The sequence below is a fragment of the Bombyx mori genome, chromosome 5, assembly GCF_030269925.1.
Source record: "Bombyx mori chromosome 5, ASM3026992v2".
Taxonomy (NCBI): Eukaryota; Metazoa; Arthropoda; class Insecta; order Lepidoptera; family Bombycidae; genus Bombyx; species Bombyx mori.
The window spans coordinates 18,948,906-18,973,265 of NC_085111.1; the positions used below are offsets into that span (position 1 = coordinate 18,948,906).

At 48.1% G+C, this 24,360-nt stretch overlaps 1 protein-coding gene across 1 annotated transcript in view; it reads right to left on the bottom strand.

Moving 5' to 3' along the window:
• Positions 1-24,360, bottom strand: part of LOC105842623 (cell adhesion molecule Dscam2) — a 43,760-nt gene continuing 19,400 nt past the window's right edge. Inside the window, exons 13-38 of the mRNA XM_062668501.1 lie at positions 23,832-24,013; positions 22,033-22,178; positions 21,275-21,410; positions 20,316-20,435; positions 20,024-20,233; positions 19,754-19,898; positions 19,311-19,459; positions 17,399-17,582; positions 16,953-17,098; positions 16,811-16,881; positions 16,505-16,733; positions 16,285-16,422; positions 15,992-16,156; positions 15,788-15,908; positions 15,531-15,703; positions 15,285-15,446; positions 15,014-15,205; positions 14,737-14,940; positions 14,154-14,323; positions 13,937-14,045; positions 13,687-13,854; positions 13,187-13,321; positions 12,649-12,819; positions 2,068-2,175; positions 1,607-1,763; positions 1-187 (exon numbers count right to left, since the gene is read on the bottom strand). Of these exons, the coding sequence (XP_062524485.1) occupies positions 142-187; positions 1,607-1,763; positions 2,068-2,175; positions 12,649-12,819; positions 13,187-13,321; positions 13,687-13,854; positions 13,937-14,045; positions 14,154-14,323; positions 14,737-14,940; positions 15,014-15,205; positions 15,285-15,446; positions 15,531-15,703; positions 15,788-15,908; positions 15,992-16,156; positions 16,285-16,422; positions 16,505-16,733; positions 16,811-16,881; positions 16,953-17,098; positions 17,399-17,582; positions 19,311-19,459; positions 19,754-19,898; positions 20,024-20,233; positions 20,316-20,435; positions 21,275-21,410; positions 22,033-22,178; positions 23,832-24,013 (3,937 nt within the window). The 3' untranslated portion in view covers positions 1-141. The remainder of the gene's footprint in view (positions 188-1,606; positions 1,764-2,067; positions 2,176-12,648; positions 12,820-13,186; positions 13,322-13,686; positions 13,855-13,936; positions 14,046-14,153; positions 14,324-14,736; positions 14,941-15,013; positions 15,206-15,284; positions 15,447-15,530; positions 15,704-15,787; positions 15,909-15,991; positions 16,157-16,284; positions 16,423-16,504; positions 16,734-16,810; positions 16,882-16,952; positions 17,099-17,398; positions 17,583-19,310; positions 19,460-19,753; positions 19,899-20,023; positions 20,234-20,315; positions 20,436-21,274; positions 21,411-22,032; positions 22,179-23,831; positions 24,014-24,360) is intronic.

Sequence of the window (24,360 nt, forward strand, 5' to 3'; positions counted from 1 at the left end):
TAGAAACTCAATATTTTTAATAAATTTGAATAGAAAGAATCCAGTCGAATCTAGAAACGACTAGGTCCATGCAAATGTCACTCTATTTACAGATCCAATGATACCTAAGATCTAAACATTAAAATTATGATAATTGAACATTCACACAATACGTTGTCGGTCTTGCAGTGACTTCGAAGAGAAGTATCTGAAAATATGAATATAATCAAAAAGAGGATCTTTAAGTCTGGCGTATCTGTTATATGATCTATAATTGGGGGTTGCCTCGGCGAGCCGTGCGGAGAGCTATTGAATATTCATAATTATGAAAAGCACTTTTGTAAATATTCGTATTGAATGAAAAAATAATATCGGGTGTGGAGTCGGCGGTCCAATAAATTAAGTCAACATTGACTGTTACAACAGCGTCATCATGGTCTCCCGTCGCAAGCACGTCATCACGTGCAGACTCGGAACCTTATCTGAGCAACAAATCGGATTGTTATACATAATTATAAAGTTATTGTTCCAAGTAAATACATAGTTTTAATTTGTATACGACTCTTTCTGACATGGAATGAAACAAATTTTCTGAGAGTTGCAGACCTCCGTCGCCACACCCCATCGCAACTACAATACTATTTTACGGCTAAGTCTCGTGTTTAATTTACAATTTTCGTTTCTGCCGCGCTTGCGACCAGGGATACTATAAAATAGTCAAAGTCTCGGAATACAAGCGAGATTCAAACGGAGAATGCGTAGACACGTGTTCACACGCGACTGTTTCATGGTGGTCCAGTTTCAGAATGAATTCAGAGCATCATCATTACATGGCTACATTTATTAGGGTCTCAGAATGAGATGCAGCTTGGAAACACAACGTTAGGGCCTGTGAGACATGCATCTCTTGCGCTGTAGCTCTAAGCCATGCATGGGGGCGGGATCGAGGGTGCGACTAGTCTCGGGTGTCTCTATGTATTGTACGTGTATAACAGTATCTACCTCTCCTTTAGAAACGGTGGCTTTGTTGAAAAGAAAACAAAATCCTTAGTAATTCTGATAGAATAGTAGGTAGGTAGGTAATAATGTAACCAGTGAATCTGTGGCTCATCGTTAGATATCATTTGTCTCCGGACGTCGTCTAACTTTCATTTATTTCAAAACAATCAGCTGTTTTTTTATACAATTCGATTTAGAAACTTAAAAGACTAAATTTTAACAAGGTACTTGACGCCGAGAAAGAATTACGAATTGAACAGTAAACAACAGATTAGAAAGAATGGTTTGCTGTAATAAATACTTTAGTGACGATGTTTTAGCATCATTCTTAAAATGCACCTTAAGAGTAATTCAAAAAATTGAAAAATAAACCAATTTCTGTAATAAGATGACTAGAAGTTTATGTAGTTTCAGAAACCGATTATAGTCCACATCAACACGGCACAGCAGCTCAGTGCTACTACTCGTACATGCGACGACGCGCGGAGGACGTCGGTCCGAGACTGGGCATGTACAACTCTAAATGATTGTAGGTATAGTAGCTGCAGAGTTTTTGTTGTTAATGATATTGGATTTTTTTCCATAGGCTTCGGTGACTGCAAAATATTTTGTCTGGAAGGTATCCTACCTCACAGTAGGTCCAGAGGAATGTCTGGTGTGTTCCCGGCGACGTCGCGAGCGTGGAGCCGGCCGGGGGGCGCTCTCCCCCCGCGCCGCGCCGCCCCCGCGGGCCCCCGTACTGTACGACGTCTCCTCTGCACTGGACTCCACAGCTGGCAGCGTGTCTAACGTATGTAACGGTACAACGGATTAGTTCTATCTACCGCGAGTATACGAGTAGGTACATTATACTCGAGCACTTGAAGTGTACTAACGACATCCTCTATATAATTTATTACGTAGTCTAATCAAATACAGCTTTTTTTTAAATGAAAAAATATTTTTCAGTTTAACGGAGTCGATCAGAGCTAGTACTCTTGAACCCAAACAGTAGTGTCATTACGTTAGACAATTGTGCATTGACAAATTTACAAAAATGGACACTAAAACTTTTTGGATATGACCCAATTTATGGAATGTGTGTATTACCGGAGAGACTGGGAGCCGGCAGCCGGTAGAGGTCGGCGGCGCAGGCGGCGCACGGGGAGCCGCTCGACTCCGACTCGGTGTCGCGGTGGTCGCGGGCCCGCCCGTACTCTGCACACGTAGACAACACGAGCAGCATTACACAACGTGGACGGGCCTCTGCAGCGCCGGCCCGCCTCAACGCACAAGCCTATGAGAACGTCTCGGTCATCTCTACGATCAACCTTAATGGTTTTCTCTTGCACCTCGGTTTTAACTTGACTTTAGTCAAATTGGTGACGATCGCTAATAACAACTGGAACTTGTCGCGAAGTGAGAGTCTGAACAGAGCGACAACAAACAAACTGCTATCGCTACCGCATCTTACTTGATCAGTCTTTCCGGAACTATTAAGGATCTAATAGTTTATTTCATTAGGTATGACGTTTATTATACAAGAGAAAAAAAAATACAATCAGAAAACATTGAAATAACATTTTTTTTAAATTTGAAATTAAAATAACATAAACAGGTGGAAATCTGAAGGTGCAAGGTCAGGACTATACAGCGGATGCATTAACACCTCCCAGCCAAGCCCTCTTAATTTTTGCTGAGTGGCTAAATATATGTGAGGTCTAGCGTTATCATGATGAAAAACCACACCCCTTCTGTTGATTAATTCCGGCCGCTAGAAAATAAACTCCGCCTGGAATAATACCACACTCGCCCTTAAAGTTACTGTAAATGTATGTGTGCATATATTTTGTATATAAGTGTGTGTGTATACACCTGAAATATGTACTGCACGTTTCGATTTGAACCGAACGTCGCGTTTGTCAAAATTCAAAAGTATTAATAATAAATACACACAAGTGAAAGTGTGTCAACATTATATATTATTTCGTGGTACATCCCGGGTGCTCTGCCAGCGAACTGAATCTCTCTTCAGCTCAATTTATGTTATCGTAGCTTAAAGCTGAGCCTCAAATTTATAGCGGCGCTTTCAGTTGTACGAGCTGCATCGGCCGGGGCCCGCGGTAAATCTTCAGCGCCGCTCTACAGATCACATCCACCATCGATACGTTTTCATACTCTCTGTTTATTTCTATAGCCTCTACCAATGATTGCCTTTCGTGAAGAGTTTTTATAGAGCGTGCAATCTTTTTGAGAAGTTTTAATATTTTGTTTCTGATTAGATTCAAAGGCACTGTTCAAAAAGACAAACTTGCTAATTCCGAGGTCGGTAATTATTCAGGTAATTCTTAATACATACTGCGTATATTCACTTAAATTATTTTTATTTATTTATTTTTTATTGGTTAGATTGGTGGCCGAGGTCACGGCCCACATGATATTAAGTGGTTACCGGAGCCCATAGACATCTACAACATAAATGCCGCCATCCACCTTGAGACACGTGTTCTAAGGTCTCAGTATGGTTACAACGGCTGCCCCACCCTTCAAGCCGAAGCGTAGTACAGCTTCACGGCAGAAATAGGCAGGGTGGTGGTACCTACCCGTGCGAACTCAAGACGTCCTACCACCAGTAGGCAATGCAAATTATAATTTTGTGGGTTTGATTTTTAATACACGATACTTCACTGTGTCAACCGAGAACATAATATATGCTAAATACCTATTGCATTCGAAAAATTGGTACCAATTCGGACGCCGTTGCATCGCTAGATACGAATGCACCGGACGTCTTATCCTTATCCAATTATAATTTGCTATATTCGTCTTCTTCGATAGTGTGTGAGAAGATATAAAATTATTTAAGATTTTTATTTGTTAAGGGTTGTAATTAACGTTAAAGCCTTCCAACGTGTGATACTTGAGTGAAATGTTCGTTCGCGGCACAGCGCGGTGTTATCTCAGTTCAAGTCTTTCTCTTAATTTCGAGAGCAATGCATATCAATGCGTGTTCCGCTGACAAATAACACGCACACACGTACATACACACATTAATCAGGCCGCCAACATTCATGGGTTCACTTCGCATTACGAGCGATACAATTGAGGCATCATTATGACGCCTCAGCTTTGGACTGGGCCGAGACAGACATAAAGTACGAAGAAATTTTACCATCAAAAATTACGGTTCAGTTACATTTCTTAAATCCGAACACAATTTATTTGAGTAGCAACCGCCCCACGAGACTCCACACGACACTATATTGCATTCCTTACCTTGTACGGGACGCGGGACGGCCCGAACAATCTTTGAGACGATAGACCAGCGGTCAGGGAGGTCTCGTGGGCTGTACGAGACGTGGGGTGAGAAGGGGGGCGGGGGGTCGGTGGGGGACGAGACGGACAATAGAGAGCGCAACGGAAATTGCAAACTCGGCGAATGGAAGCAGAGATAATGCCTCTGAAATGAACTATTATTATTTTATGACGCGTTTTTAATATCCTGCGATGTAATGAATGGGGCTATCTCAACCATTCGGATAGTAATGTTAGTTCATTGCGTGTACGGTAGTATGTACCGTTGTATATGTCCATATACTGTTGCACTGTGGCTTATGGAATCTATGTATGTGTATATAATAAATGGAGCAGTAGCCATCATAGAACACAAATATTTAACAGATACCTGAATCTCGCTTACGACAATTTCAAGATAAGTTTGCATATACACAAGGTCCAAAAAACAACAATCGGACCGTCGCTTATCGTTAAGCCTCCCAAAGTACTTTACTTATGAAGTTCCGTTTTACAATATACGACCATTTGAAACGGAATCTGTGTCTGGCTGACGATCAATTTTAAAGTCAAATAAATTTCATTTTAAAATATGGAATTCTATTTTAAAATAAAGTAATTTTATTTTACAGAGGGAAATTTGTATGCGCGAGAGGCAGTACAAAATACCTTTGAAGGGTTTGTTGGCTACTGTACAACTAACCTCTTTAAGAAAATATTTTATTGAAAAATGACCACTGCACTAGCAGACTTGCATCGATACCACGGCTCTATGTATATATAATATTTTAATTGGGAGAAATAAAAACTATACAAAATGACTAGCTTCATCTAACTATACGAGTGTTAACCGGCACTGCATCCAACTACTATCAAATGACACATTGTATGTCTGTGTCAATTATTCAAAATAACAACACCGTAGAGAGAATTTAATACAGAAATCGACCCTATAGTAGATGTAGATAATAGATGTTAATTCTTTTTTTTAATTGGTTAGATAGGTGGACGAGCTCAAGGCCCGCTTGGCGTTAAGTGGTTACCGAAGCCCATAGACATCTACAATGTAAATTCCGCCACTCACCTTGAGATGTGAGTTTTAATGTCTGTTTTGTACAGTACAACGGCTGCCCTACCCTTCGAACCGAAAGACATTACTGCTTCACGGCAGAAATAGGCAAAGTGATGGTACCTACCCAATACTACCCATGCGGACTCACAAGACGCCCTACAATCAGTAGAATGATCCAGTTCATGTCATGATTGTCCGTGACTTTGAATAATTGGAACACGGGTACTGATACAGCAGCCAGGCCGGCAAGGGGAGTGAGGGGAGTGAGGGGATCGACGCACGGCTCTTAAGACTTGTGTGTTTTTCTTGCGTTCAGGCACTCGCATAAAAAATATTATTGACGGAGTCCACGCAAAGCACAGTCGGATGACTCTACTCACCTTAGGTGGCGTGACCCGCCCGTAGAAATGACGCAGGAGTTCTAAATTATATCGTGAAGCGGTCGTCCTCCACACAAAGTGGTGCGTCTCATTAGAGAGAGGTAAAACCCACCTTAATATAGCAACTAACCATATTATTCTCTACCAAGGGGGAAGCATGTAAATATTACAAGAAAAACAACAGCTTATCGGCAGGTAGCGGCCTCAATGAGCATATTATCACATACTCGTCTGTATACAAATAGAAAAAAGTAGATAAGTCGTCGTGGCCTAACGGATAAGACGTCCGGTGCATTCGTGTTGAGCGATGCACCGGTGTTCGAATCTCAGGCGGGTACCAATTTTTCTAATGAAATACGTACTCAACAAATGTTCACGACTGACTTCCACGGTGAAGGAATAACATCGTGTAATAAAAATGAAACCCGCAAAAATTATAATTTGCGTAATTACTGGTGGTAGGACCTCTTGTGAGTCCGCGCGGATAGGTACCACCGCCCTGCCTATTTCTGCCGTGAAGCAGTAATGCGTTTCGGTTTGAAGGGTGGGGCAGCCGTTGTAACTATACTGAGACCTTAGAACTTATATCTCAAGGTGGGTGGCGCATTTACGTTGTGGATGTCTGTGGGCTCCAGTAACCACTTAACACCAGGTGGGCTGTGAGCTCGTCCACCCATCTAAGCAATAAAAAAAAAAAAAGATAAAAAAAAATACATGCTTGAATATCTATAAGTTTTTTTTTTTTTTTTTTTTTTTCCCTACCTAAGCTGATAGCCCTAGCGGCTATATCAGCGTAGCCCTAACTTTAGTAGGTGAGCTCACGGGGCTCAAACCTGACGATGTTGCTAACACGAACCCTAGCAAGAGTCGTGCTTCGCAGAATCTACCACCGGATCGGAAACGCGACCCACTGAGAAGATCCGGCGAGAAACTCAGTGGGCTGTGTCTGAGAGTTAATTTACTCGTCGAGCCCTTCGTCGCAAGCGACGGGTTCGACGAGAACGGTGACCGGTGCTTGAATTACCTAAAAGCACCGTTAGTGGATCGGGCGGGTCCGAGATGACGTGTTTTGGGCGACGTCGACTGCTTTCCATTCTGTCCGCAGGATCGGGAATGTAGTTACCGGCGGCCACGATGAGAGGGTTCTCGTGTCGTGCCGCTTTATCGAAGTGGCGCATGGACGCCGACTGCAGATACTTACTGATGGACTCTAAGTCCAGGTCGTCATGGAGGTCGACGTTCCTGACGAACCACGGGGCTCCGACGGCTATCCTGCAAAAACGGGATTGAATAATTTGGAATGTCTTTAAGTGAGTGCGGGCCGCGTGAGCGAACACTACACTTGCATAGGTCATGTAGGGGCGTATGCAAGTTTTGTAGAGTGTCACCTTATTTCTAAGGGACATTTTACTTCGCCTACATATCATCGGGTAGAGACGTCCTAGAATGAAGGCGGCACGATCGCGTACCGTCTTGATGTGGGGGCGGAATGTCATCCTACTGTCGAGGGTGACGCCTAAATATTTGACCTTCGGGGCCCACGGTATGGGCTGGTCGAACATCGTGATTGGGCGAACGGCGGGGGCGGGGGTATTGACGCGCCTAGTCGGGAGGGGGATGCTCAGCGTGGTGTTCGGAGGGCGACCCCTTTTGAAGAGCACCGCTGTGCTTTTCGTGGGGTTAATGTCGATGCGCCACTTCCGGAACCACTGTCCCATGGTGGTAGCTGCGGTCTGAAGTCGTCGATGAAGCAACGCCTTCTTCCTACACGAGTAGTAGATGGCGGTGTCATCGGCGAAGAGCGCCAGATGGGTCTCCGGAGACCGGGGTATATCATTGATATACAAACTGAATAGTAACGGGGAGAGGGCGGAGCCTTGCGGGACTCCGGCTGTGACGTGACGGGGCCGGGAACGCGTTCCCTCGACTCGATATCGGAACGAACGGTTCGACAAGTAGTCTCGTATGATGAGCACGAGTCTGTCTGGCACTCCCATGTTATACAGTTTGTATATCAAACCGTTGTGCCAGACTTTGTCGAACGCCTTCGCTATATCGAAGAAGAGGGCTCCTGTCGGAATGGGTTTCCGCCTGTTCAGCCCTAGTAAGATGTGCTCCGTGAGGCGGTGCACTTGATGGACGCACGAGTGTCTGGCGCGGAATCCAAACTGCTCGTCTATAAGAATTTTATTCGCGGATACGAAATCCCAGAGGCGTTTACGAAGGAGCCGTTCGTATAATTTGCCTATCGCCGGGAGGAGACTGATGGGGCGGTAACTCGCGGTTTCGTTATTCGGTTTGCCCGGCTTGTGTATGCCGATAACGTCCGCTTCTTTCCACGCCGCGGGAAAGATGCAGTTCGTCATAGCAGCATTTAATATCGTGGCCAACATCGTTATCAGTTGGGCTGGTAACAGTTTTAGCGCGCGGTTGCGGATGCCGTCGGAGCCGGGAGCTTTCCGTGGTTGTAGGCTATCGATCGCCTCCTTAACCTCGGAAGTGGTAATGGGGGGTAACGCGTCCGAGGGCGGCAGGGAAGCTCTGCGCTCGACCTCCCTGTCGACGAACTCGGTGTGTTCGGGGTCCGCGTGTTGAGTGCTGGTGGTGCACTGCTCTTGCAGTGCATCGGCCAGCAACTCTGCCTTGTCGTCGTCATCGTAAGCCGGTGATTGGCCTGAGGGGCGTACGAGAGGCGGCATAGTGACGATAGTTTCGGACTTGAGGGTCCTAGCTAGTCGCCAGTATGCTTGGTGAGTGGGCGCGAGTTCTTTTAGATAACTATCCCAGTTTTCGTTTCGGGCGTCGCTCAAGCGGGATTTGACCTCCCGCTGTAAGCGACGCATCCGAGTCCGGTTTGAATCCGTGGGATATCGATCGTAGGCCCGGATTGCCGCGTTCCTAACTCTAACGAGGTCCCTAAGATCGGGGGAAAGTCTGATGCGGTGGAAGCAGTCCTCCACATCAACTTGCTTGGAAGATCTTGTGATCGCCGTCGAGACGTGATCAGTGAAGATATTTATGGATTCGACGGTGTCCTCGGGGGATGGAGTTGAATCCGGGCCGCAAGGGAGGATTGGTGGAGCGGTGTCAGCTAAGCACGTGCCCAGCTTCTTCCAATCCACCATGGTCCTCGTATCTGGTTCGCGGTTGAGTGGGCGACCGAGCTGCATGACGACAGGTCGGTGGTCTGAGTCGAGTTCTGACATTGCCTCGATGGAGCGCAAGCGCAGAGTTACGTTCCTCAGCAGTGCCAGATCTATTGTGCTCGGACGACGCGCGGCGTTGTACGGATAGCACGTGGGGGTCGGGGGGTTGAATATCTCGAATGTGAGGTCGTCTATGAACGCGTCGAGACGCCTACCGTTCACATTCGTGCGATGGCAGTTCCACCTAGTGTGGTGGCAATTTAAATCGCCTGCCAGAATGACCGCGTCCCCCATACCGAGCAGTGTCTCGAGGTCACTGCTCAGGAGGGGTTTGTCAGGAGGGAGATATACGGATGCGATGACGATCGGCTGGTGTCCCGTCAGCGCGATGCGGCACACTGACGCCTCGATATGTAAGAGCGAGGGAGTATCGAGAGGGACGCAGTGCAGGGCCCTCCTATAGTAAATGACAGTACCGCCCTTGCGGGTGGAGAGTCTGTCATTCCTAACCATGACGTAATTCGCGACTTTGGGGTCGCGACGCGAGGGCTTTAGGAAGGTCTCCTGCACCAGAAGGATGTCGATGAGATTGTCACGTAGAAACTCATAAACTTGGTCGCGCTGACGCGCGAGTCCGTTAGCATTGTACAATGCTAACTTCAAAGACTGGGGTTTTAATCTCGCGTTGCACGCCATTGATTACCGGTAATCAAACCAGCGTGCGCTGGACGGACTCGATGACGTCGATGTACTCGAACGTCGCGTTTAGGCGGTCTTCGGCCGTGACCGCTCTGCGCATGGCGTCGGCGAACGCACGCATGCGGTCGATGTTTATCGCGGCGATGTAGTCGCGAATAATTGTAAAATCGTTTGAGTGCGCGGGGCCGGGGCGAGGCGCGGGACCGGGCGCGGGCGCGGGGGCGGGGCGCGGCGCGAGTAGAGGTTGCGGCGCGTACCGCGGTTGGGGTGCCGGTGTCGTTCCTGCCCTCGTGAACGGCAACGGTTTCGCCCACGCGGAGACGGTGGGCACCGGAGCCGGTACGAAAGCCGGTTTCGGCGCGCGGGGCGCCGAAGTCTTTGGGCCAGCGGTTTTAGGGGGCGCGTTTGCCGGGCGCTTCCGTGGAGCCTTGGGGCATCCACGGTAGTTGGCCGTGTGTCCCTGCTTGCGGCAGAGTACACAGCTCGGCGGCTCCGTCGCTGTCTCCTTTATCCGCGAGCAATCGGTGGTCGCGTGATCTTCTAAACATTTCACGCAACGCGGTCGCGCGTTGCAGTTACGCGCGGAGTGGCCATATAACTGGCAACGGTGGCACTGCCCGGGAGTGCCGCGTTTGTAGGGGGCCTCTACGGTGACCCCCGATAGGCCGCACACGGTGCGGAGACATGAGGCAATTTTCTTGCCCTCCGGTGTGGCTTCTAGTGCTACGAGCACCATATCATACGCGAATTTATCGCGCCCGCTGTGCATCCGGTGCACGCTTATGACGGGGTAGGACTGACCTACCAGGTCATTTTTGATTTGCTCGACGTCGAGCTCTTTTGGGACTCCGCGTACTACGACGCGGAGTTCGCGCTCCTCCTGGAGCGCATAGGTGTGATAGCCTATGCGTTCCTTGCGGAGGTATGCTGTCAAAGACCTATGGTCGTCGGATGACTCTACTTTGATTTGTATTCCATGCGGAATATTTCTCGCATGGACTACATTTATCTTGTTGGCCTTAAGGGCCAGGGATACGCGATCCCAAGAAGATTTTTCCCGCAGGATGACCGGCGGCGGCGCGGGAACTTTTCGGACGGGCGCGGGCCCGGGGCGCGGCGACGGGGTTGCGCGGCGAGGGGAGTCGGGTGTGACCACGACTTTAGGACGCGACGCGTTCGCGGCCTTGGGCTGCTTCGGCGCCGCGGACGGTTCCACGGCGCGGGCGCGTTTTTTCCCGCGCGCGACGGTGGTGAACCCTTCCGAGGTTCCCGGTTGGGGACTCGCGGCGGACTCGTACTCCATTTCCGACTCGGAGTCGGAGCCGGAGCTCTCCGCTACGGAGGACGCGATCGACGCGGGCGCGGGGGTGGGGGTGGGGGGCGACATCGGCGAGTCGCGGAGTGCCGGCGCGGGAGGCGATAACGGCGAGTCGCGGATGATAATCGCGGCGGCGGCGGATGAACCATCGGGGTTCGACTCTAGCGTGGCCTTGTAGGCCTCAAAACGGGACATAATGTCCGGGCATATTAATTGCACGAACTGCGCGAATAGCGCGCTGTTCGTGTTCATGATGGTTTTCTTGCCCGGGGGGGGCGTCCCCGGGACTTAAGGCACACTCGCCGAAAGGCGAGTCCCCTGAGTAGGAGTTCACCCCCTGCGCTTTACCAGCAACCAGGGGGGGGAGTGCCTCTGCCGTGAAAACGGCAGTTGGCTGGGGATTGGGGTGGAGTTTGGAAGGTGGGGCCCCACTGGGTTGTGAGTGCCACAACAAGCGGTGATCGCAGTGGGGGTTCAGTCTTTAAAAAGACTGTTTTGCACGCCGAATAGATAAATAAATTTAATAATGAAATGAGTGGGTGATAAATGAGTTGTCGTTTCGAGTGCAAAACTACGAACACGAAATACGCTTTACCGATTCAAGGTCGCGATGCCAGCGACAGAGCGTCCGGAATGCAAAACAACGTCGACGACAATGTCGTGCAATCCAAACACACGATCGCGACAGCAGCGACAATTTCTCGGGAAAACGCGTCCGGGCTCAACCGTGTTGCGATCGGAACTGACCCTGATATCTATAAGAATGTATGCGGTCAACATAAGCAAACCCAATTTGCGCGTGTGTCTATCTGTACACAGTGTGAGCACGTGTACCTGTGTACCTGGCGCAGATTAATATCCGGGCTCGCGGCGACCCAGCGACGCACAATTCAACTACGAAATTATGAATTCAAACAGCGACCGGAAATTGCAATCCGACTTTATGTGAAACCTGCCCTCACTTGCCGTGACGAGCGCTCCCACTGCGGGCCCGCCAGCAGCACATCAGCTGCCTGCAGGACCGGCCACCGCCACCCTACCTACTGCTACTACAAATAAGCTACGCACGCTGAAGGTGAGACCCCAGTATTGTGTCCTGAAGTATCAACGAACTCCGGTGGCTCCGGTGGCCATACAACGACGGCGGCGGTCCGCCACTCATGTGTGTCTAAACTGGTACATAAATTAAAATAAAACATAAAAATAGTACATAAACGAAATAATTTGAACAAATAATGTTATTATATGGGTGAGTGAAATGTTATTTAAGTCCGCTGTCCTTTGTGCGGCCATGACTCCGGGCTACTCTGTACTTCTCTTTGCCGCTGTCACCTCATGTTTTTCGTACGTCTAAATAACAATGATATATTTTCGCTTAAAATAGATTCTTATTATTTGACTACAATACTACGAACACTTACAGGCATTTCTTTAATCTGATGGCTTACCCTCGCATTAAGTATTTTATTTTATTTTATTTTCCATTTTGGTTATTGCAATTTGTCTGTTCGACATGTTTTGCGGGACGTGAAGATGTATTGTGACGTCACTGCTGCTGTATGACGTCACAGACACGTGAGCCGTCGACAGCCCTCGCCGACGTGATAGCACGCTGCCTGACTAATAAAGACCGACATAGTGCAGTACAGTACAGTAAGTTAGTTGCTGGTGCAGTTTGAAAAATGTAAAGAATGTAATAAATATTTATGTGGGTAATATATGTTATCTGGAAACATACTGAAACCGGTGGCGACTGTGTAACTAATAAAGAGGTTGACTGACCGTTAGCGTGCGCTAACAAGTTGGGTCGGGGCGGAGGCGCAGCCAGGTCGAACTCGGCGCGCCCGAAGCTGCGCAGGTGCAGAGCGCACCCCCCCGCGCCCGCACCCCCCATCAGTGCCTGTTCTCCTGACATACTGAATGTTGCATATGGACTTATCTCGTGCAGTTGACCTGCAAATGGATCTTAACTATAGCGTCTTTGGCTGTGCCTTGGTATTGCTGAGGTCCATCAGCGACGGTTACTGCTTACCCCATCCTTACCCATGGTGGTGACCCATTACGATGTCTAGCAATAAGCGAGCGTTTAAAGGGGGGGATTAAAAGTAGCCACGTGTGTACGAGGACACAGTTATCATTTAGAAGCCTCGCCTCTGCCCATGCCACCCCACCACTTCTACCATATATCCTCCATAAAAACGATCATTAGTAAGACGCAGGACACTAGATAGGCTATATAGAATATGAGCTGTTTGACATCGTTGAGTTGGAGCCCCGTCGCAACGATCGATTGTGTAAAATAATAAACTTGAGCTATTACCATCCGGAAGAGTGAGAACTTTCTCGTTTCTCTTGGGCTCGGTGGTGTAGAGCGGAGGCTGCGGTCGCGTCGCCTGCAGGGAGCACCCGCCGCGGAGACAGCACGGGGGCCGGCGCCGACGGACGAGCACCAAACCTACGTGCCACATGTCTTTACCAAAAACGAAAACCTAAAGGTAAATCAACTAACCCAAAAATCATTACCAAATTACCTTTGGTGAAAGATTTTTTTTCCTACCTAAGGTATAGCCTTGAGAGGCTACGTCAATGTAACCGGACGAGCAGGCGAGTTCACGGGGCTTAAACCGGGAGTGTTGCCAACACTGGCCCTAGCAAGAGCAGTGCTTCGCAGAATCTGTGATTCTGCGGAAACGCGATCCACCGAGAAGATCCGGCAAGAAACTTTCTCAAGGTTACATCAAGAAACCTGATTTCATTAATTCACTTTTTTGTTAATCAAAAATTTATCAGTATACCCAATGGAAAATTTATATGACTTGCCTCCCAATCCAGCAAGGAGTACAGCGAGCCCCCCACCGAGCAGTGCGGGCACCAGCAGCGCGCGCCAGCCACCTCCCTCCCCGGCCGAGTGCACCCCTTCGCCCCCCGCACCCTCTGCTGACGCACGACGCTCTTCTACTGGTAGCTCCACAACTTCTCCTAATCGTTCTGCTCAATCCATTCAATTTTCAATAATAGGGAAATAAATTAATGATGATGATGATGCTGTGTGAAGTTTTCAATGTCTTACCTCCATTAATTGTCAGGGTTGCAGCTCGATACAGGGCTATGCTCTCACCGGCGGATGAGCTCGCCACCACTCTGATCTCATACCAAGTCCCGGGACGAAGATTCGTAGCCTGACGGTTTTCAAATAATGATATTAAGACTTATGTATAGACAGCTTAGAATATCAAAAAATGACTGGCAATATTTCAAAATAAACACTTAGTGAGCGAGGCAGGGACCTCTGCGTATTCTCCGTCGGTAGGCATGCGAGTCCAGAGGTCGGCGCCGGCGGGGCGCAGCGCAAGCCTCCAGAGGCGCACCGCACAGAGTGAGCTCCAGCCGAGCACGCTCACCCGCAGCGCCGAGCTGTTCGCCCACACCGACTCTGCGCCGGCCGCGGGACTCACCTCTGCGCACACCACCGTTTCAAGTCCGTCCGTCATTTATTTATTTAAATCGGAAAATAGCAGATACTCTTTATCTGCAATATATTTTTTCTGGCCTCTGGACGTGACGACAATTTTTTTATTGTATGAAGATGTAAAACACTAAACGTGCTACTAAACTAAATACTTAGAGCAGTTACAATCTACATTATTATTATTTTTTAAGGACACAAATGTAATAGAACAGAAGGACTGTATTGCTAGCTCGCCTCTTATAGACCGTGTCCAATATTATCAGACAGTATGTTGTTTTAAGCACTCTGCTTCAGTTACATGTGATTCACCTTTCAACCAATCCGCCAATTCAATCTTCTTTCGCTCAGTTTTAATTAGTATTATTTGAGTGATTTGTTATCTGCATTGACGGCATACGAACTGTCCCCCGCGGTCCTGGCGAGCAGCGGGCGCGAGGGGGGCGAGGCGCCCGCCGCGCTGTGCGCCCGCAGCCGCACGCTGTACGCGGCGCCGCACCGCAGCCCGCGCGCCGTGTACGACGAGTCGCTCGCCGGAACGGACGCCCACTGTGCTGTCTCCGCTGTCTCCGCTGGCTCCTCGCTCAACGACCACCATATGCTGTAGCCTACATACAATAAACAAGACACTACAAAAAATACGACTATATCTATCATACCAGTGGACTGTTTACCACGTACTAATAAGTGGCAGATCAGGGTCCGGCACAGGATGTTCCCAAGTGAGGTGCAGCGCGTACAGGTCCGCGCGAGCCAGTCGCAGGAGCGGGGCAGAGGGCGGTCGGTGCACGCGCACTAGGTACGACACCGCGTCCGACCCGGCCGCGTTCCGCACGCGACACGTGTAGTTACCGCTCAGCGACGCGTCGACACCTGCGTTATACACACTCCACGTTCAGCATTTATCTGCACTCTTGTTATTTGAAATTACTTACCATATTGCGTAACAAACCATGTATGATGAGATCCCCGGCGTCTGAGACCACATGTCTTGGAGGTAGTGGCGACCACCTTCGGCGGAGCGGGGGCTCCCCTACTGCTGCACATCGCAGCCTCGCATCAGCGCCCTCCACCACCGACACCGCTCGACTTAGTGAAGAAATACGCGCCGGAGCTGGTGTTAAATTACAAATCAAATTAATCGTTTCAAAACAAAAACACTATATAATGTCACAACAGAAATTTAATCACATCAAACCTGTTGCAACAGGCGCGGCGGTGACAGTGACGGACGGGGGGCCTACGCCGGCGGGGGTGGCCGCGCGGACCCACAGCTCGTACACGGCGCGTGCCCTCAGCCCCCGCACGTCCCGCCACATTTCCTCTTCTCCCTCTTCAGCCTCCACACGTTGCGACCACTCTCCGCCTACCCTAAGTACGACCATATTACCATAATAATCCTACTATCACCAAGGTTGTCATAAAAAGTTAAGAAAAAAACTTAGTGTATCGTACTTGCCGAGCTCCCTGGTGTAAAGCGTATAATGTGTGACGGGCCCGGCGGGGGGCAGCCAGGACGCGCGCACAGTGTCGCCCCCCGCGGCCACCGCCCGCACCGCGCCCACCGCGCCCGCCACTGCACAGTACCGGTGCGGGATCAAGCCACCGTCAACGATTATAAGAAAGAAGGAGCTAGAGAGCGAGTAGGTAAGTACTTACCGTCATCGAGCGTGGAGCAGTAGACGGGAGGAGCTGGCGGCCCCAGCCCGAGGTCCGAGCGGGCGCGCACCCACACCGAGTAGTTGGTGGCCGCGCGCAGCCCCGCCACCCGCGCCTCGCCCCCGCCCCCCGCTCGCACCTCCTGCCACTCCGCCACACTCCAGCCTGGACTCAACAACACTCGTCGGTTGTACGTTGAGACCGAGTCAATCATACTACCAATCGAACAGCGAAAACAAGTAGCGATACCTACGTCTGTCTACAAGGGGAACTAAATAATATCGATTACTCACTGTGTTTTTGTTGTATCGTCGCGAGATGTAGATCGTAACCCAACAACGGCGCCGCGTGAGGGACTGGGGCCCAGCGGACTCGCAGTGCACGAGGTGACACTCCGATACATGATACGGATTGTGGAGACTCTTCGGGTGCTGCACTCAACACACTAGTTTTAGTAATTCAGTATTAAAAAAGGTAACAATGCGCCGTGCGCAATCAGTCGTCAGTGCTCACCGCCAGCCGGCGTGGCGCCGTGCACGACGGGCGAGTGCGGCCCCGCGCCCGCACGGTTGTACGAGCGGACAGTAACCGCGTACCGCGCCCCGCTCCGCAGAGCCACGACCGTGAGTGCGGCGGCGCTCCACCCGCGAGCCGCCATGCGACCCTCCGAGCTGCCTCCCACTTCCCGCCACGACACCACATGACCGATCAGCTGCCCGTTCCAGCTCACTGGAGACGGCGCCTGACGGACAAAGATCGCTTTGCTAAATTACATGATAACGTCGACGATTACACGTTCGTAGAACGAGCCGTACTCACCGACCAAGAAACGTGTAGTTCGCCCGGACCGGCCGGCCGCACGCGGACCATTAGCGGAGCTGCTGATGGAGCTAAAATGTCACCACAAAAATTATAAAGCTCATAGAAATTAACATTTCTAAATTGTTAAGCAGACTCTGACCTTCATCGAGAGTAGTGAAGAGTAAAGGATCAGACTGTGGTGACTGGCCAACGTGGTTGGACGCGACGAGACGTACTGTATAAGGCACCGCGGGCCTCAGGTCGGCCAGCCGTGCTGCGTACGCTCGGGAACCGGTGGCGTCAGCTCTATCAACAATACAGAAAAGTACTGATAAAACGACATAGGTACTTTAAGTATGTACGTCATGAAGACATTTTCAAATAAAATAAAAACTAACTAAAATAAAGTAAGAGAGCTGTTTTAACTAGGGCAATACAATTTGGTCTTATTATCATTCCGGGGTCTTAGCCAGTGGCAGGGCACATTAGAAGCCCCTAAACGCAAGAGAACGTCTTATGATTTTTAATCGTCGTCTATTCCACTACTAGGTGCTAATCTAACCTAACTACTATATTATAATCTAAGAGGGTCGTCATGTCATAAACCTGTCATCGGTAGTTTCGACGGTGAGATTAAGTAGTGTCTGCGGCTGGTGCGGCTCGGGGGCGGTGTCCGCGCGGGGGGCGGTGAGCGCGGCGTGGTGCAGCGCGGGGGCCGCGCGCCAGCACACGCGGGCCCAGCGTGAGCCCAGCGCGCAGAGGCGGACCGACCGCGGCGCCGCCGGGGGCTCTGCGGGACGCGAGCCCACTGTACTCTCACTCTACTACTGCACGACTAGCTACTTTTATATTTAACAAATCAAATTTACTATCATCCTATACCTACTAACTAACTTTAAAATTAACATATTTCAAATTAGCGGCTCTGAATTAATATTTTTAGCACCATGATTATTATTCAAGTAATGAATTAAACTACTGCCACCGGTGTCAAATTTTGATACACCCACTCAATATGTAGTAAAATTTAGAATGATCCTGTCGTGCTCAGATCACCTTGTCATTTCGGGGACTTTATAATATATGAAATCAATTCTCAAGGAGTAACCTCCTAAAACTTTAATTCTGGAGTTACGCACAGATCAACCGTAACTGAGACCGTTACTGCGCTGAGCGATGATGACCTAATGATGATAGAGTGATCACAGTGCGGAGACGTCCGTGCTCATATGGGCAGCGTGTTCATGAAAACTCTGCCCTGCCCTGTATGCCTGTAAGGGGATTACTTATTGGAATACAGATATTATGTACGATCTATTATTTTGAGTTAGTGGGTGCAAGTTTTGGCCACTTGATACCCTCGAACGAACATACAGCCGGCCATGTGAGCAGCAGGGAGCGCCCAGATGAATTCCTGCGACTTTCAGCAGTTGTTAGTGGTCATTTTTAACAACGGCTACTCTTAAAGTGAATGGTAATCCGTAAAACAAGCTTAGTCGTTTTTAATATTATCACATAATAACGTAGACGCACAGCTTTGAAATATTGATAATCTCTTGATTTAACTAAATTACGATAATAGAAAAACCCAATTAAATTATTATCAAAATTGAAATGTTATCCGATGGGAACACATTACCGAAATAAAAAGATAAAATTCAAAATTTTAATCCAGTAAACGATCTATCTGCGTGCTCGCCTTGGCAAAGTTTCATTCAAATGTGGCCAACGGCTTACGTGTGATTGCAAAACATCCAAACATCTTTACAAAATTGCATATTTATAATATTCTTCTTCTTCTTCTTAGGTCGTTTCCTCATTGCTGAGGGTCGTGACCACCTTGGTCCAGTTTTTGCACCAGCTTCCTCCAATGCTGCCTGCATTCGGCCTGCTTAATGGCGCCCGGGACGCTGGTGTTTGTGGCCTCCTTGATAATGTCCGTCCACCTGGTTGGCAATCTTCCTCGACTTCTCTTTCCTTCCACGTGACCTACAACTATTAATTTTTCCAAATTCTCGGGATTTTGTCGGGCCACGTGTCCGAAGTACTTGAGGAGACGCTGCATGCAGATTGTAGATAGACGGGTCTTGACGTTTAGCTCCTCGAGAATTGACACATTTGTTCGGCGCTCCGTCCATGATACGCCCAACATTTTGCGCCAACACCACATTTCAAATGCGTCAATTCTCGATCGGGTACGGCCCTTGAGGGTCCACGTCTCAGAAGCGTACAAGAATATGGAGAAGATAAGGGTTCTCATGAGCTTTATCTTAGTTTTTTTATTTATGCTGCGATTTCTCCAAATCTTCTCCAATCGCTTCACGGCTGATTTTGACATCTGGGCCCTCCTGACCACCTCCCTGTCACAATCACCGTCACTGGATATTAATGACCCCAAGTACACAAATTCCTGCACCACGTCCAGGTCACGCAGTTCGTGAGTGCGTGTCATTGTGCCAGCTCTATTATTATATTATAATATTAGTGGGATTAATAAGCTTTTAAAAGTAAGTGGTACCTTCAACATGCAGGTACATCAATAGTTCACTGCTCCCGAACTGATTGCGAGCGTGGCACCGGTACTCTCCAGCGTCCAGTTTCTCTGCAGCTCTCAACTGAAGCGATGATTTCAGACCGCCTGCCGTCCGCGCTTCACTCACGGACCACCTTGCAGTCACAGGGCCAATGATCATTATGAACTATGCTTATTAGCGTTATAAAGAGGCATTAGCCATGCTATTGTATACCCTCCTTTCTTTAGCAAGAGCTTTAAGCTATTGCGAATATATTATAATTTAAATTGAAAAACATTTCAGATGGATCGTTTGGAATATATGTATATGTATGAAACAAACAGGCTCAGAATCATACAGTGAGAAAAAGAAAAAAATTGATTGATCATAAGCTAAAGAAAAAAATTGTAGATTACCTATATTTTTAAATTAGTCAACATTCACAAACCTAAAAGAGTTGAGATCGAGTTTGGCTCCTCGGTGTGACCAGTGGACACTCAGAGGAGCGTCTCCTGACGCATCGCAGGTGAGAGTAGCGCTCTGTCCGCGCACGCACGACACGTTGCCGCCCGGACCCTCCAAGTGAGCTGCTTCTGGACAGGACATTCAACAGGAACAATATAGTTATTTACTACGTACAAATTACACTCGATATCTATTATAGAATAACGTAAAGTATGTGCAAGAAAACACAAAAGAATTGAAGTCCCCTTCTTACCGTGAACTGTAATATTGAGGTGTTTGACCAGGGGAGGACCCACTCCATTATCAGCTTGACACCGGTAGAGGCCCTGATGAGCTCTAGCAGCAGTCCCGGCAGATAAGGTCCCGTTATTGGCTTGCAAGCCGAGCTCTGGACTAGAGCTCCATTCAACGGTTCTCACTTGTTCCCACTGCTCAGTGCTTTCTCCTATTGAGATTCCATCACCTATATTGAAAAAAATATGCTAAAAATTATTTTCTATTTTTTAAATAATTTGCAGAAATTTGAAATTATGTTGAAACATTACCTATTTTTCTGAACCAAACTATGTCAGGTGTGGGGTATCCTTTTGCAGCACACTCTATAAGAAGTGGGGCTCCGAGCAGTACTGCGGCCTCTTGTGGCTCCTTCACCCAGCTCGGCGTCACTGAGCGGTGGCACATTCATCATCATTAATATTGTTATCGTAATCACGGACACCTCAGGATTACCGATCGATCTACATATACTATAATGTTTTACATTCTCTTTTTTGTTGTGTTATTGAAATTTTTTATTCAAAGGAAAGAATAAAAAATAGTTTAAATTATTTTGTTGATAATTCTAATGCTCTTAGATACAACTAAACAAAGAAACAAACAAACAAAGAGAAAATCTGTTGACAAGCAGACGGGGTCAAGGCACTCAACTGTTGTGTACTTGCCTATACTCGTAGAGCTATAGAACAGACACTCGTACAGACACGTTATCAAAATTAGAATTATTGATTATTGGACAAGTCCAAGTTTAGGTACATCGACTTGATTATAAGTGGCGATTAGAAGTCACAAATGTCATAACGTGAATGTTGCCGAGTTCATTCCGAGACCCGACATTGATGTTTCAACTATACAATTTAACGGCTGCCCCGCTCTTTAAGTCGGAACGAATATTATGAATACTTCCTAATCGCGACCGTGCCACCTCGCAACACACCCTAACATCAGTACTTAAAATATGTAGGGAGATTGTAGAATATTACAGTACTTTATTTAAAAGAGAGGGTGCGAATTTATTCTATGACTGCTCACTTACGTTATGATCGCTGCCACTTTCATCCCAATAATGCGCCATGTTTATCGTTCACGAGAATTGGATTACATAAGAGTTTTGTTAGAAGGTTACGATTATTGTCTGCACTTAAACGTTTGTCTTTATTTTCTAAAAGAAATGAGTGAGTTGTTAGCCGCGTCGCCGCCATCGCGTTTGATTGAGCTATTAGGTCACCTTTGACGCTGAGCGTGGCAGTGTAGTTGACGGAGGCTGCGTGGTTGGAGACGCGGCACGTGTAGGCGCCGCTGTGACGAGACGTCAGCTCGGAGAACATCAGCAGGGAGAACTCGTTCAGACTCTTTTCTTCTATCTAGTGTCATGATTTTTTTTATGATTGAGGGAATACGGGTAGCCCGGAGGCCGTTCCAGTTTCACTAGGACAGGTGCCCGAGCAAAGGCTCAGCCATTACGGGTGGTAATTGCCAACAGCTACCCGAGCGCCTCCAAAGGAGACCTAACAACTCAAGATTAACTGCTTCGCGAATGAATCTACTACCGGATCGGAATTACGACCCGCTGAGAAGATCCGACGTGAAACTCCGCGGGCTGATGTTTAGGTTAGGTTGCCCGTCGACCTCTTTGTCGAGTTCGACGAGTACGATTACCGGGGTCCCTAAGCCTGCTCCTAGTGTTAGAGCAAAAGGCGTCTAATGCAACGGTTATTGGATCTGATGGATCCGTAAGGACGTGCTTAGGGTGTTGACGGTGACTGGCTCCTGCTTAATCAGGATTCAAGGAGTAGTCAGCGGCGGCAACAATAAGGCGATCATGACACATGCGTCATGATATTACACCAGCACAAGAACTGAACCATCTAAAGTAAGGCATTCATCACAATTCGATAACGAGTTTCATTTTAAATCAATTAATGTGCAATCTCTCTTACACAACTTCCTTACGGTCACAGTAATAGGTAAGATCGATACTAGTACCTGCAAGTTAGACGGCAGAGGAGCCCCGTCCTTGAACCAAGAGAAATACATGGGCTTGTCCCCGGAGGAGACTCCGCACAGCACTTGCACAGAGCTGCCTTCCGTCAGCTCCGATGAAAACATGAACGGCGAAATCTTTGGTGGATCTATGACGGGAGGAATCGTCTGTGATATCTTATCTCTATCTTTATTGACAATCGAAGGCAAGCCAGCGTACTGTCAGTCCACCGGACTTCAAGCATCTCTCGAGGACCACAGTCATCGAAACGTGAATGTGGCCACCCATCTTGACACATGGGGTGTAAGTCGTTAAGTTGTATCGCAATAGCGACTGACCCACCCATCAAATCAGAATGCATGATCGCTTAGCGTCAGAAATGGACAAGATGGCGGCAACTACATGTGCTGTCTCACGACACGTGCAGTACGCACCAACACCTACAACACCTATGATGGAGTCTGTACGCCTACTGCCTATGGTCTCTGATAACGACTTATAACCAACTATATTGTGAACATGTCTGTGCATGTATAAAATAAAGTCAATTTATTTCAATTGCACATTATATAGGGATAAATATCTAACAATAAAATTAATTACATTAAAACTTTTTAAATTTAAAATACAATATAAAATTAAATTAAGATGGATTCAATGGACCCGTTTCCGATGAAATTGGACGGAAGTTACTCTTATCTGAGGCATCCCTCTTCCTATCACCCTTCTACCACTGTAGGCATGAGGTTGACCGGGAGGCTAGAGCGTCCTACGCATATGTATGTTAAAGAATATCGCCAATACTCGCGATGAATGCGTTCCGGCATATTAAAGGCATTCTATGGTAATGTTGTCATGTCCAGGTGATATAGCCTTTGTCGTAATTTAAGAGCTCGCCCGTCGTCCTGCGCAGTACATAAGAGACCGCCGCCTCGTAACTCTAGCTCACTCATCCCGGGGTCTCCAGACTCAGGCCACGACTCAACTGTGAAGTGCTCCCTAAAAATCTCCGCAGTCTCATTGCTCTCACACACCCTCCACACTACCTGGTAAGCTCGCACCAAACTTCAAAGCTTCGTTTCCTTCCAAAAGGCCCTTAAAATCCTTGCTGACACATACATACGTTGCTGAATACATTTTTATTTGATTTTGGTTGTCCTGGCACCACTCAATTTCCTTTTTTTTTAAAAATGTGATCCGTCACGGGACGCCTGTCAGATGTGAAACATCGACATTATTTTGTAAAAGTAATATGCAGAAAAGAACAGATTGTGATAGGAACTAAATATGTCATAATGATAAAATAAAATATTACGAAAAAATAATTTGTTTTCGAGTAAAACACAGGTTATGTGTACTGTAGTAAACAACACAATACACTACGGAGTATACTCTATAGGTATCCGAGCTCAGTGTAGCGAGAGAGATGGCTTAACGCCGGATCGAGTGGGAGAGAATCACACAGTCGATTGCGTATGGCGACGCGTCGCCACACCGTACACACTACTGCATATAGACTGTATATATATACACCACCATATAGCGTGGCGACGCGTCGCCATGGCATGCGTCGTCACGCCAGAAATCGGTTTACGTGCGCCTATAGATGTTTCACATCAAAACTCTTCCGTCCTCAGTCATCCTTTCATGCATACCACCTTTCTTAGGCTTGCCATATACATAGCGCGCCATCACGCAAAGCGGGACTGTACGGGAATCGCACCACTGCCACACACTACTGTCACGGCTGACCGTCGTCCTCTTTAACAAAAAGTGAGACATTATTTGAGCGCATACTAACTTCGAACTTGTATCTCTATATCTCTGCGGGCCGCGGGACCGGACGGCGCGGCGACTGCGCAGGCGTAGTGTCCGGCATCGCTAGGCAACGCCGGCGACAGTCGCAAGGCTGCCCCCCGAGCCGACACCCGCCCCGTGCCTCCCACCGCCGTGCCGGACCCCCGCACCCACCATGTTACTGAACTGCACAAAAATAATTGCTGGTTGGAGAGCTCCACATACACAAATTTTTTTACTGGTGGTAGGACCTCTTGTGAGTCCCCACGGGTAAGTACCACCATCCCGCCTATTTCTGCCGTGAAGCAGTAACGCGTTTCGGTTTGAAGGGTGGGGCAGCCGTTGTAACTATACTGATACCTTAGAACTCATAATATCTCAAGGTAGGTGGCGGCATTTAAGTTTTGATGTCTTTAGGTTCCGGTAACCACTCCACGCCAGGTGGGCCGTGAGCTCGTCCACCTACTTAAGCAAAAAACTAATTATTGGGTGTCGTGGGACACCAGGTAGGAACGAAGTTCCTTCGGCTAAGA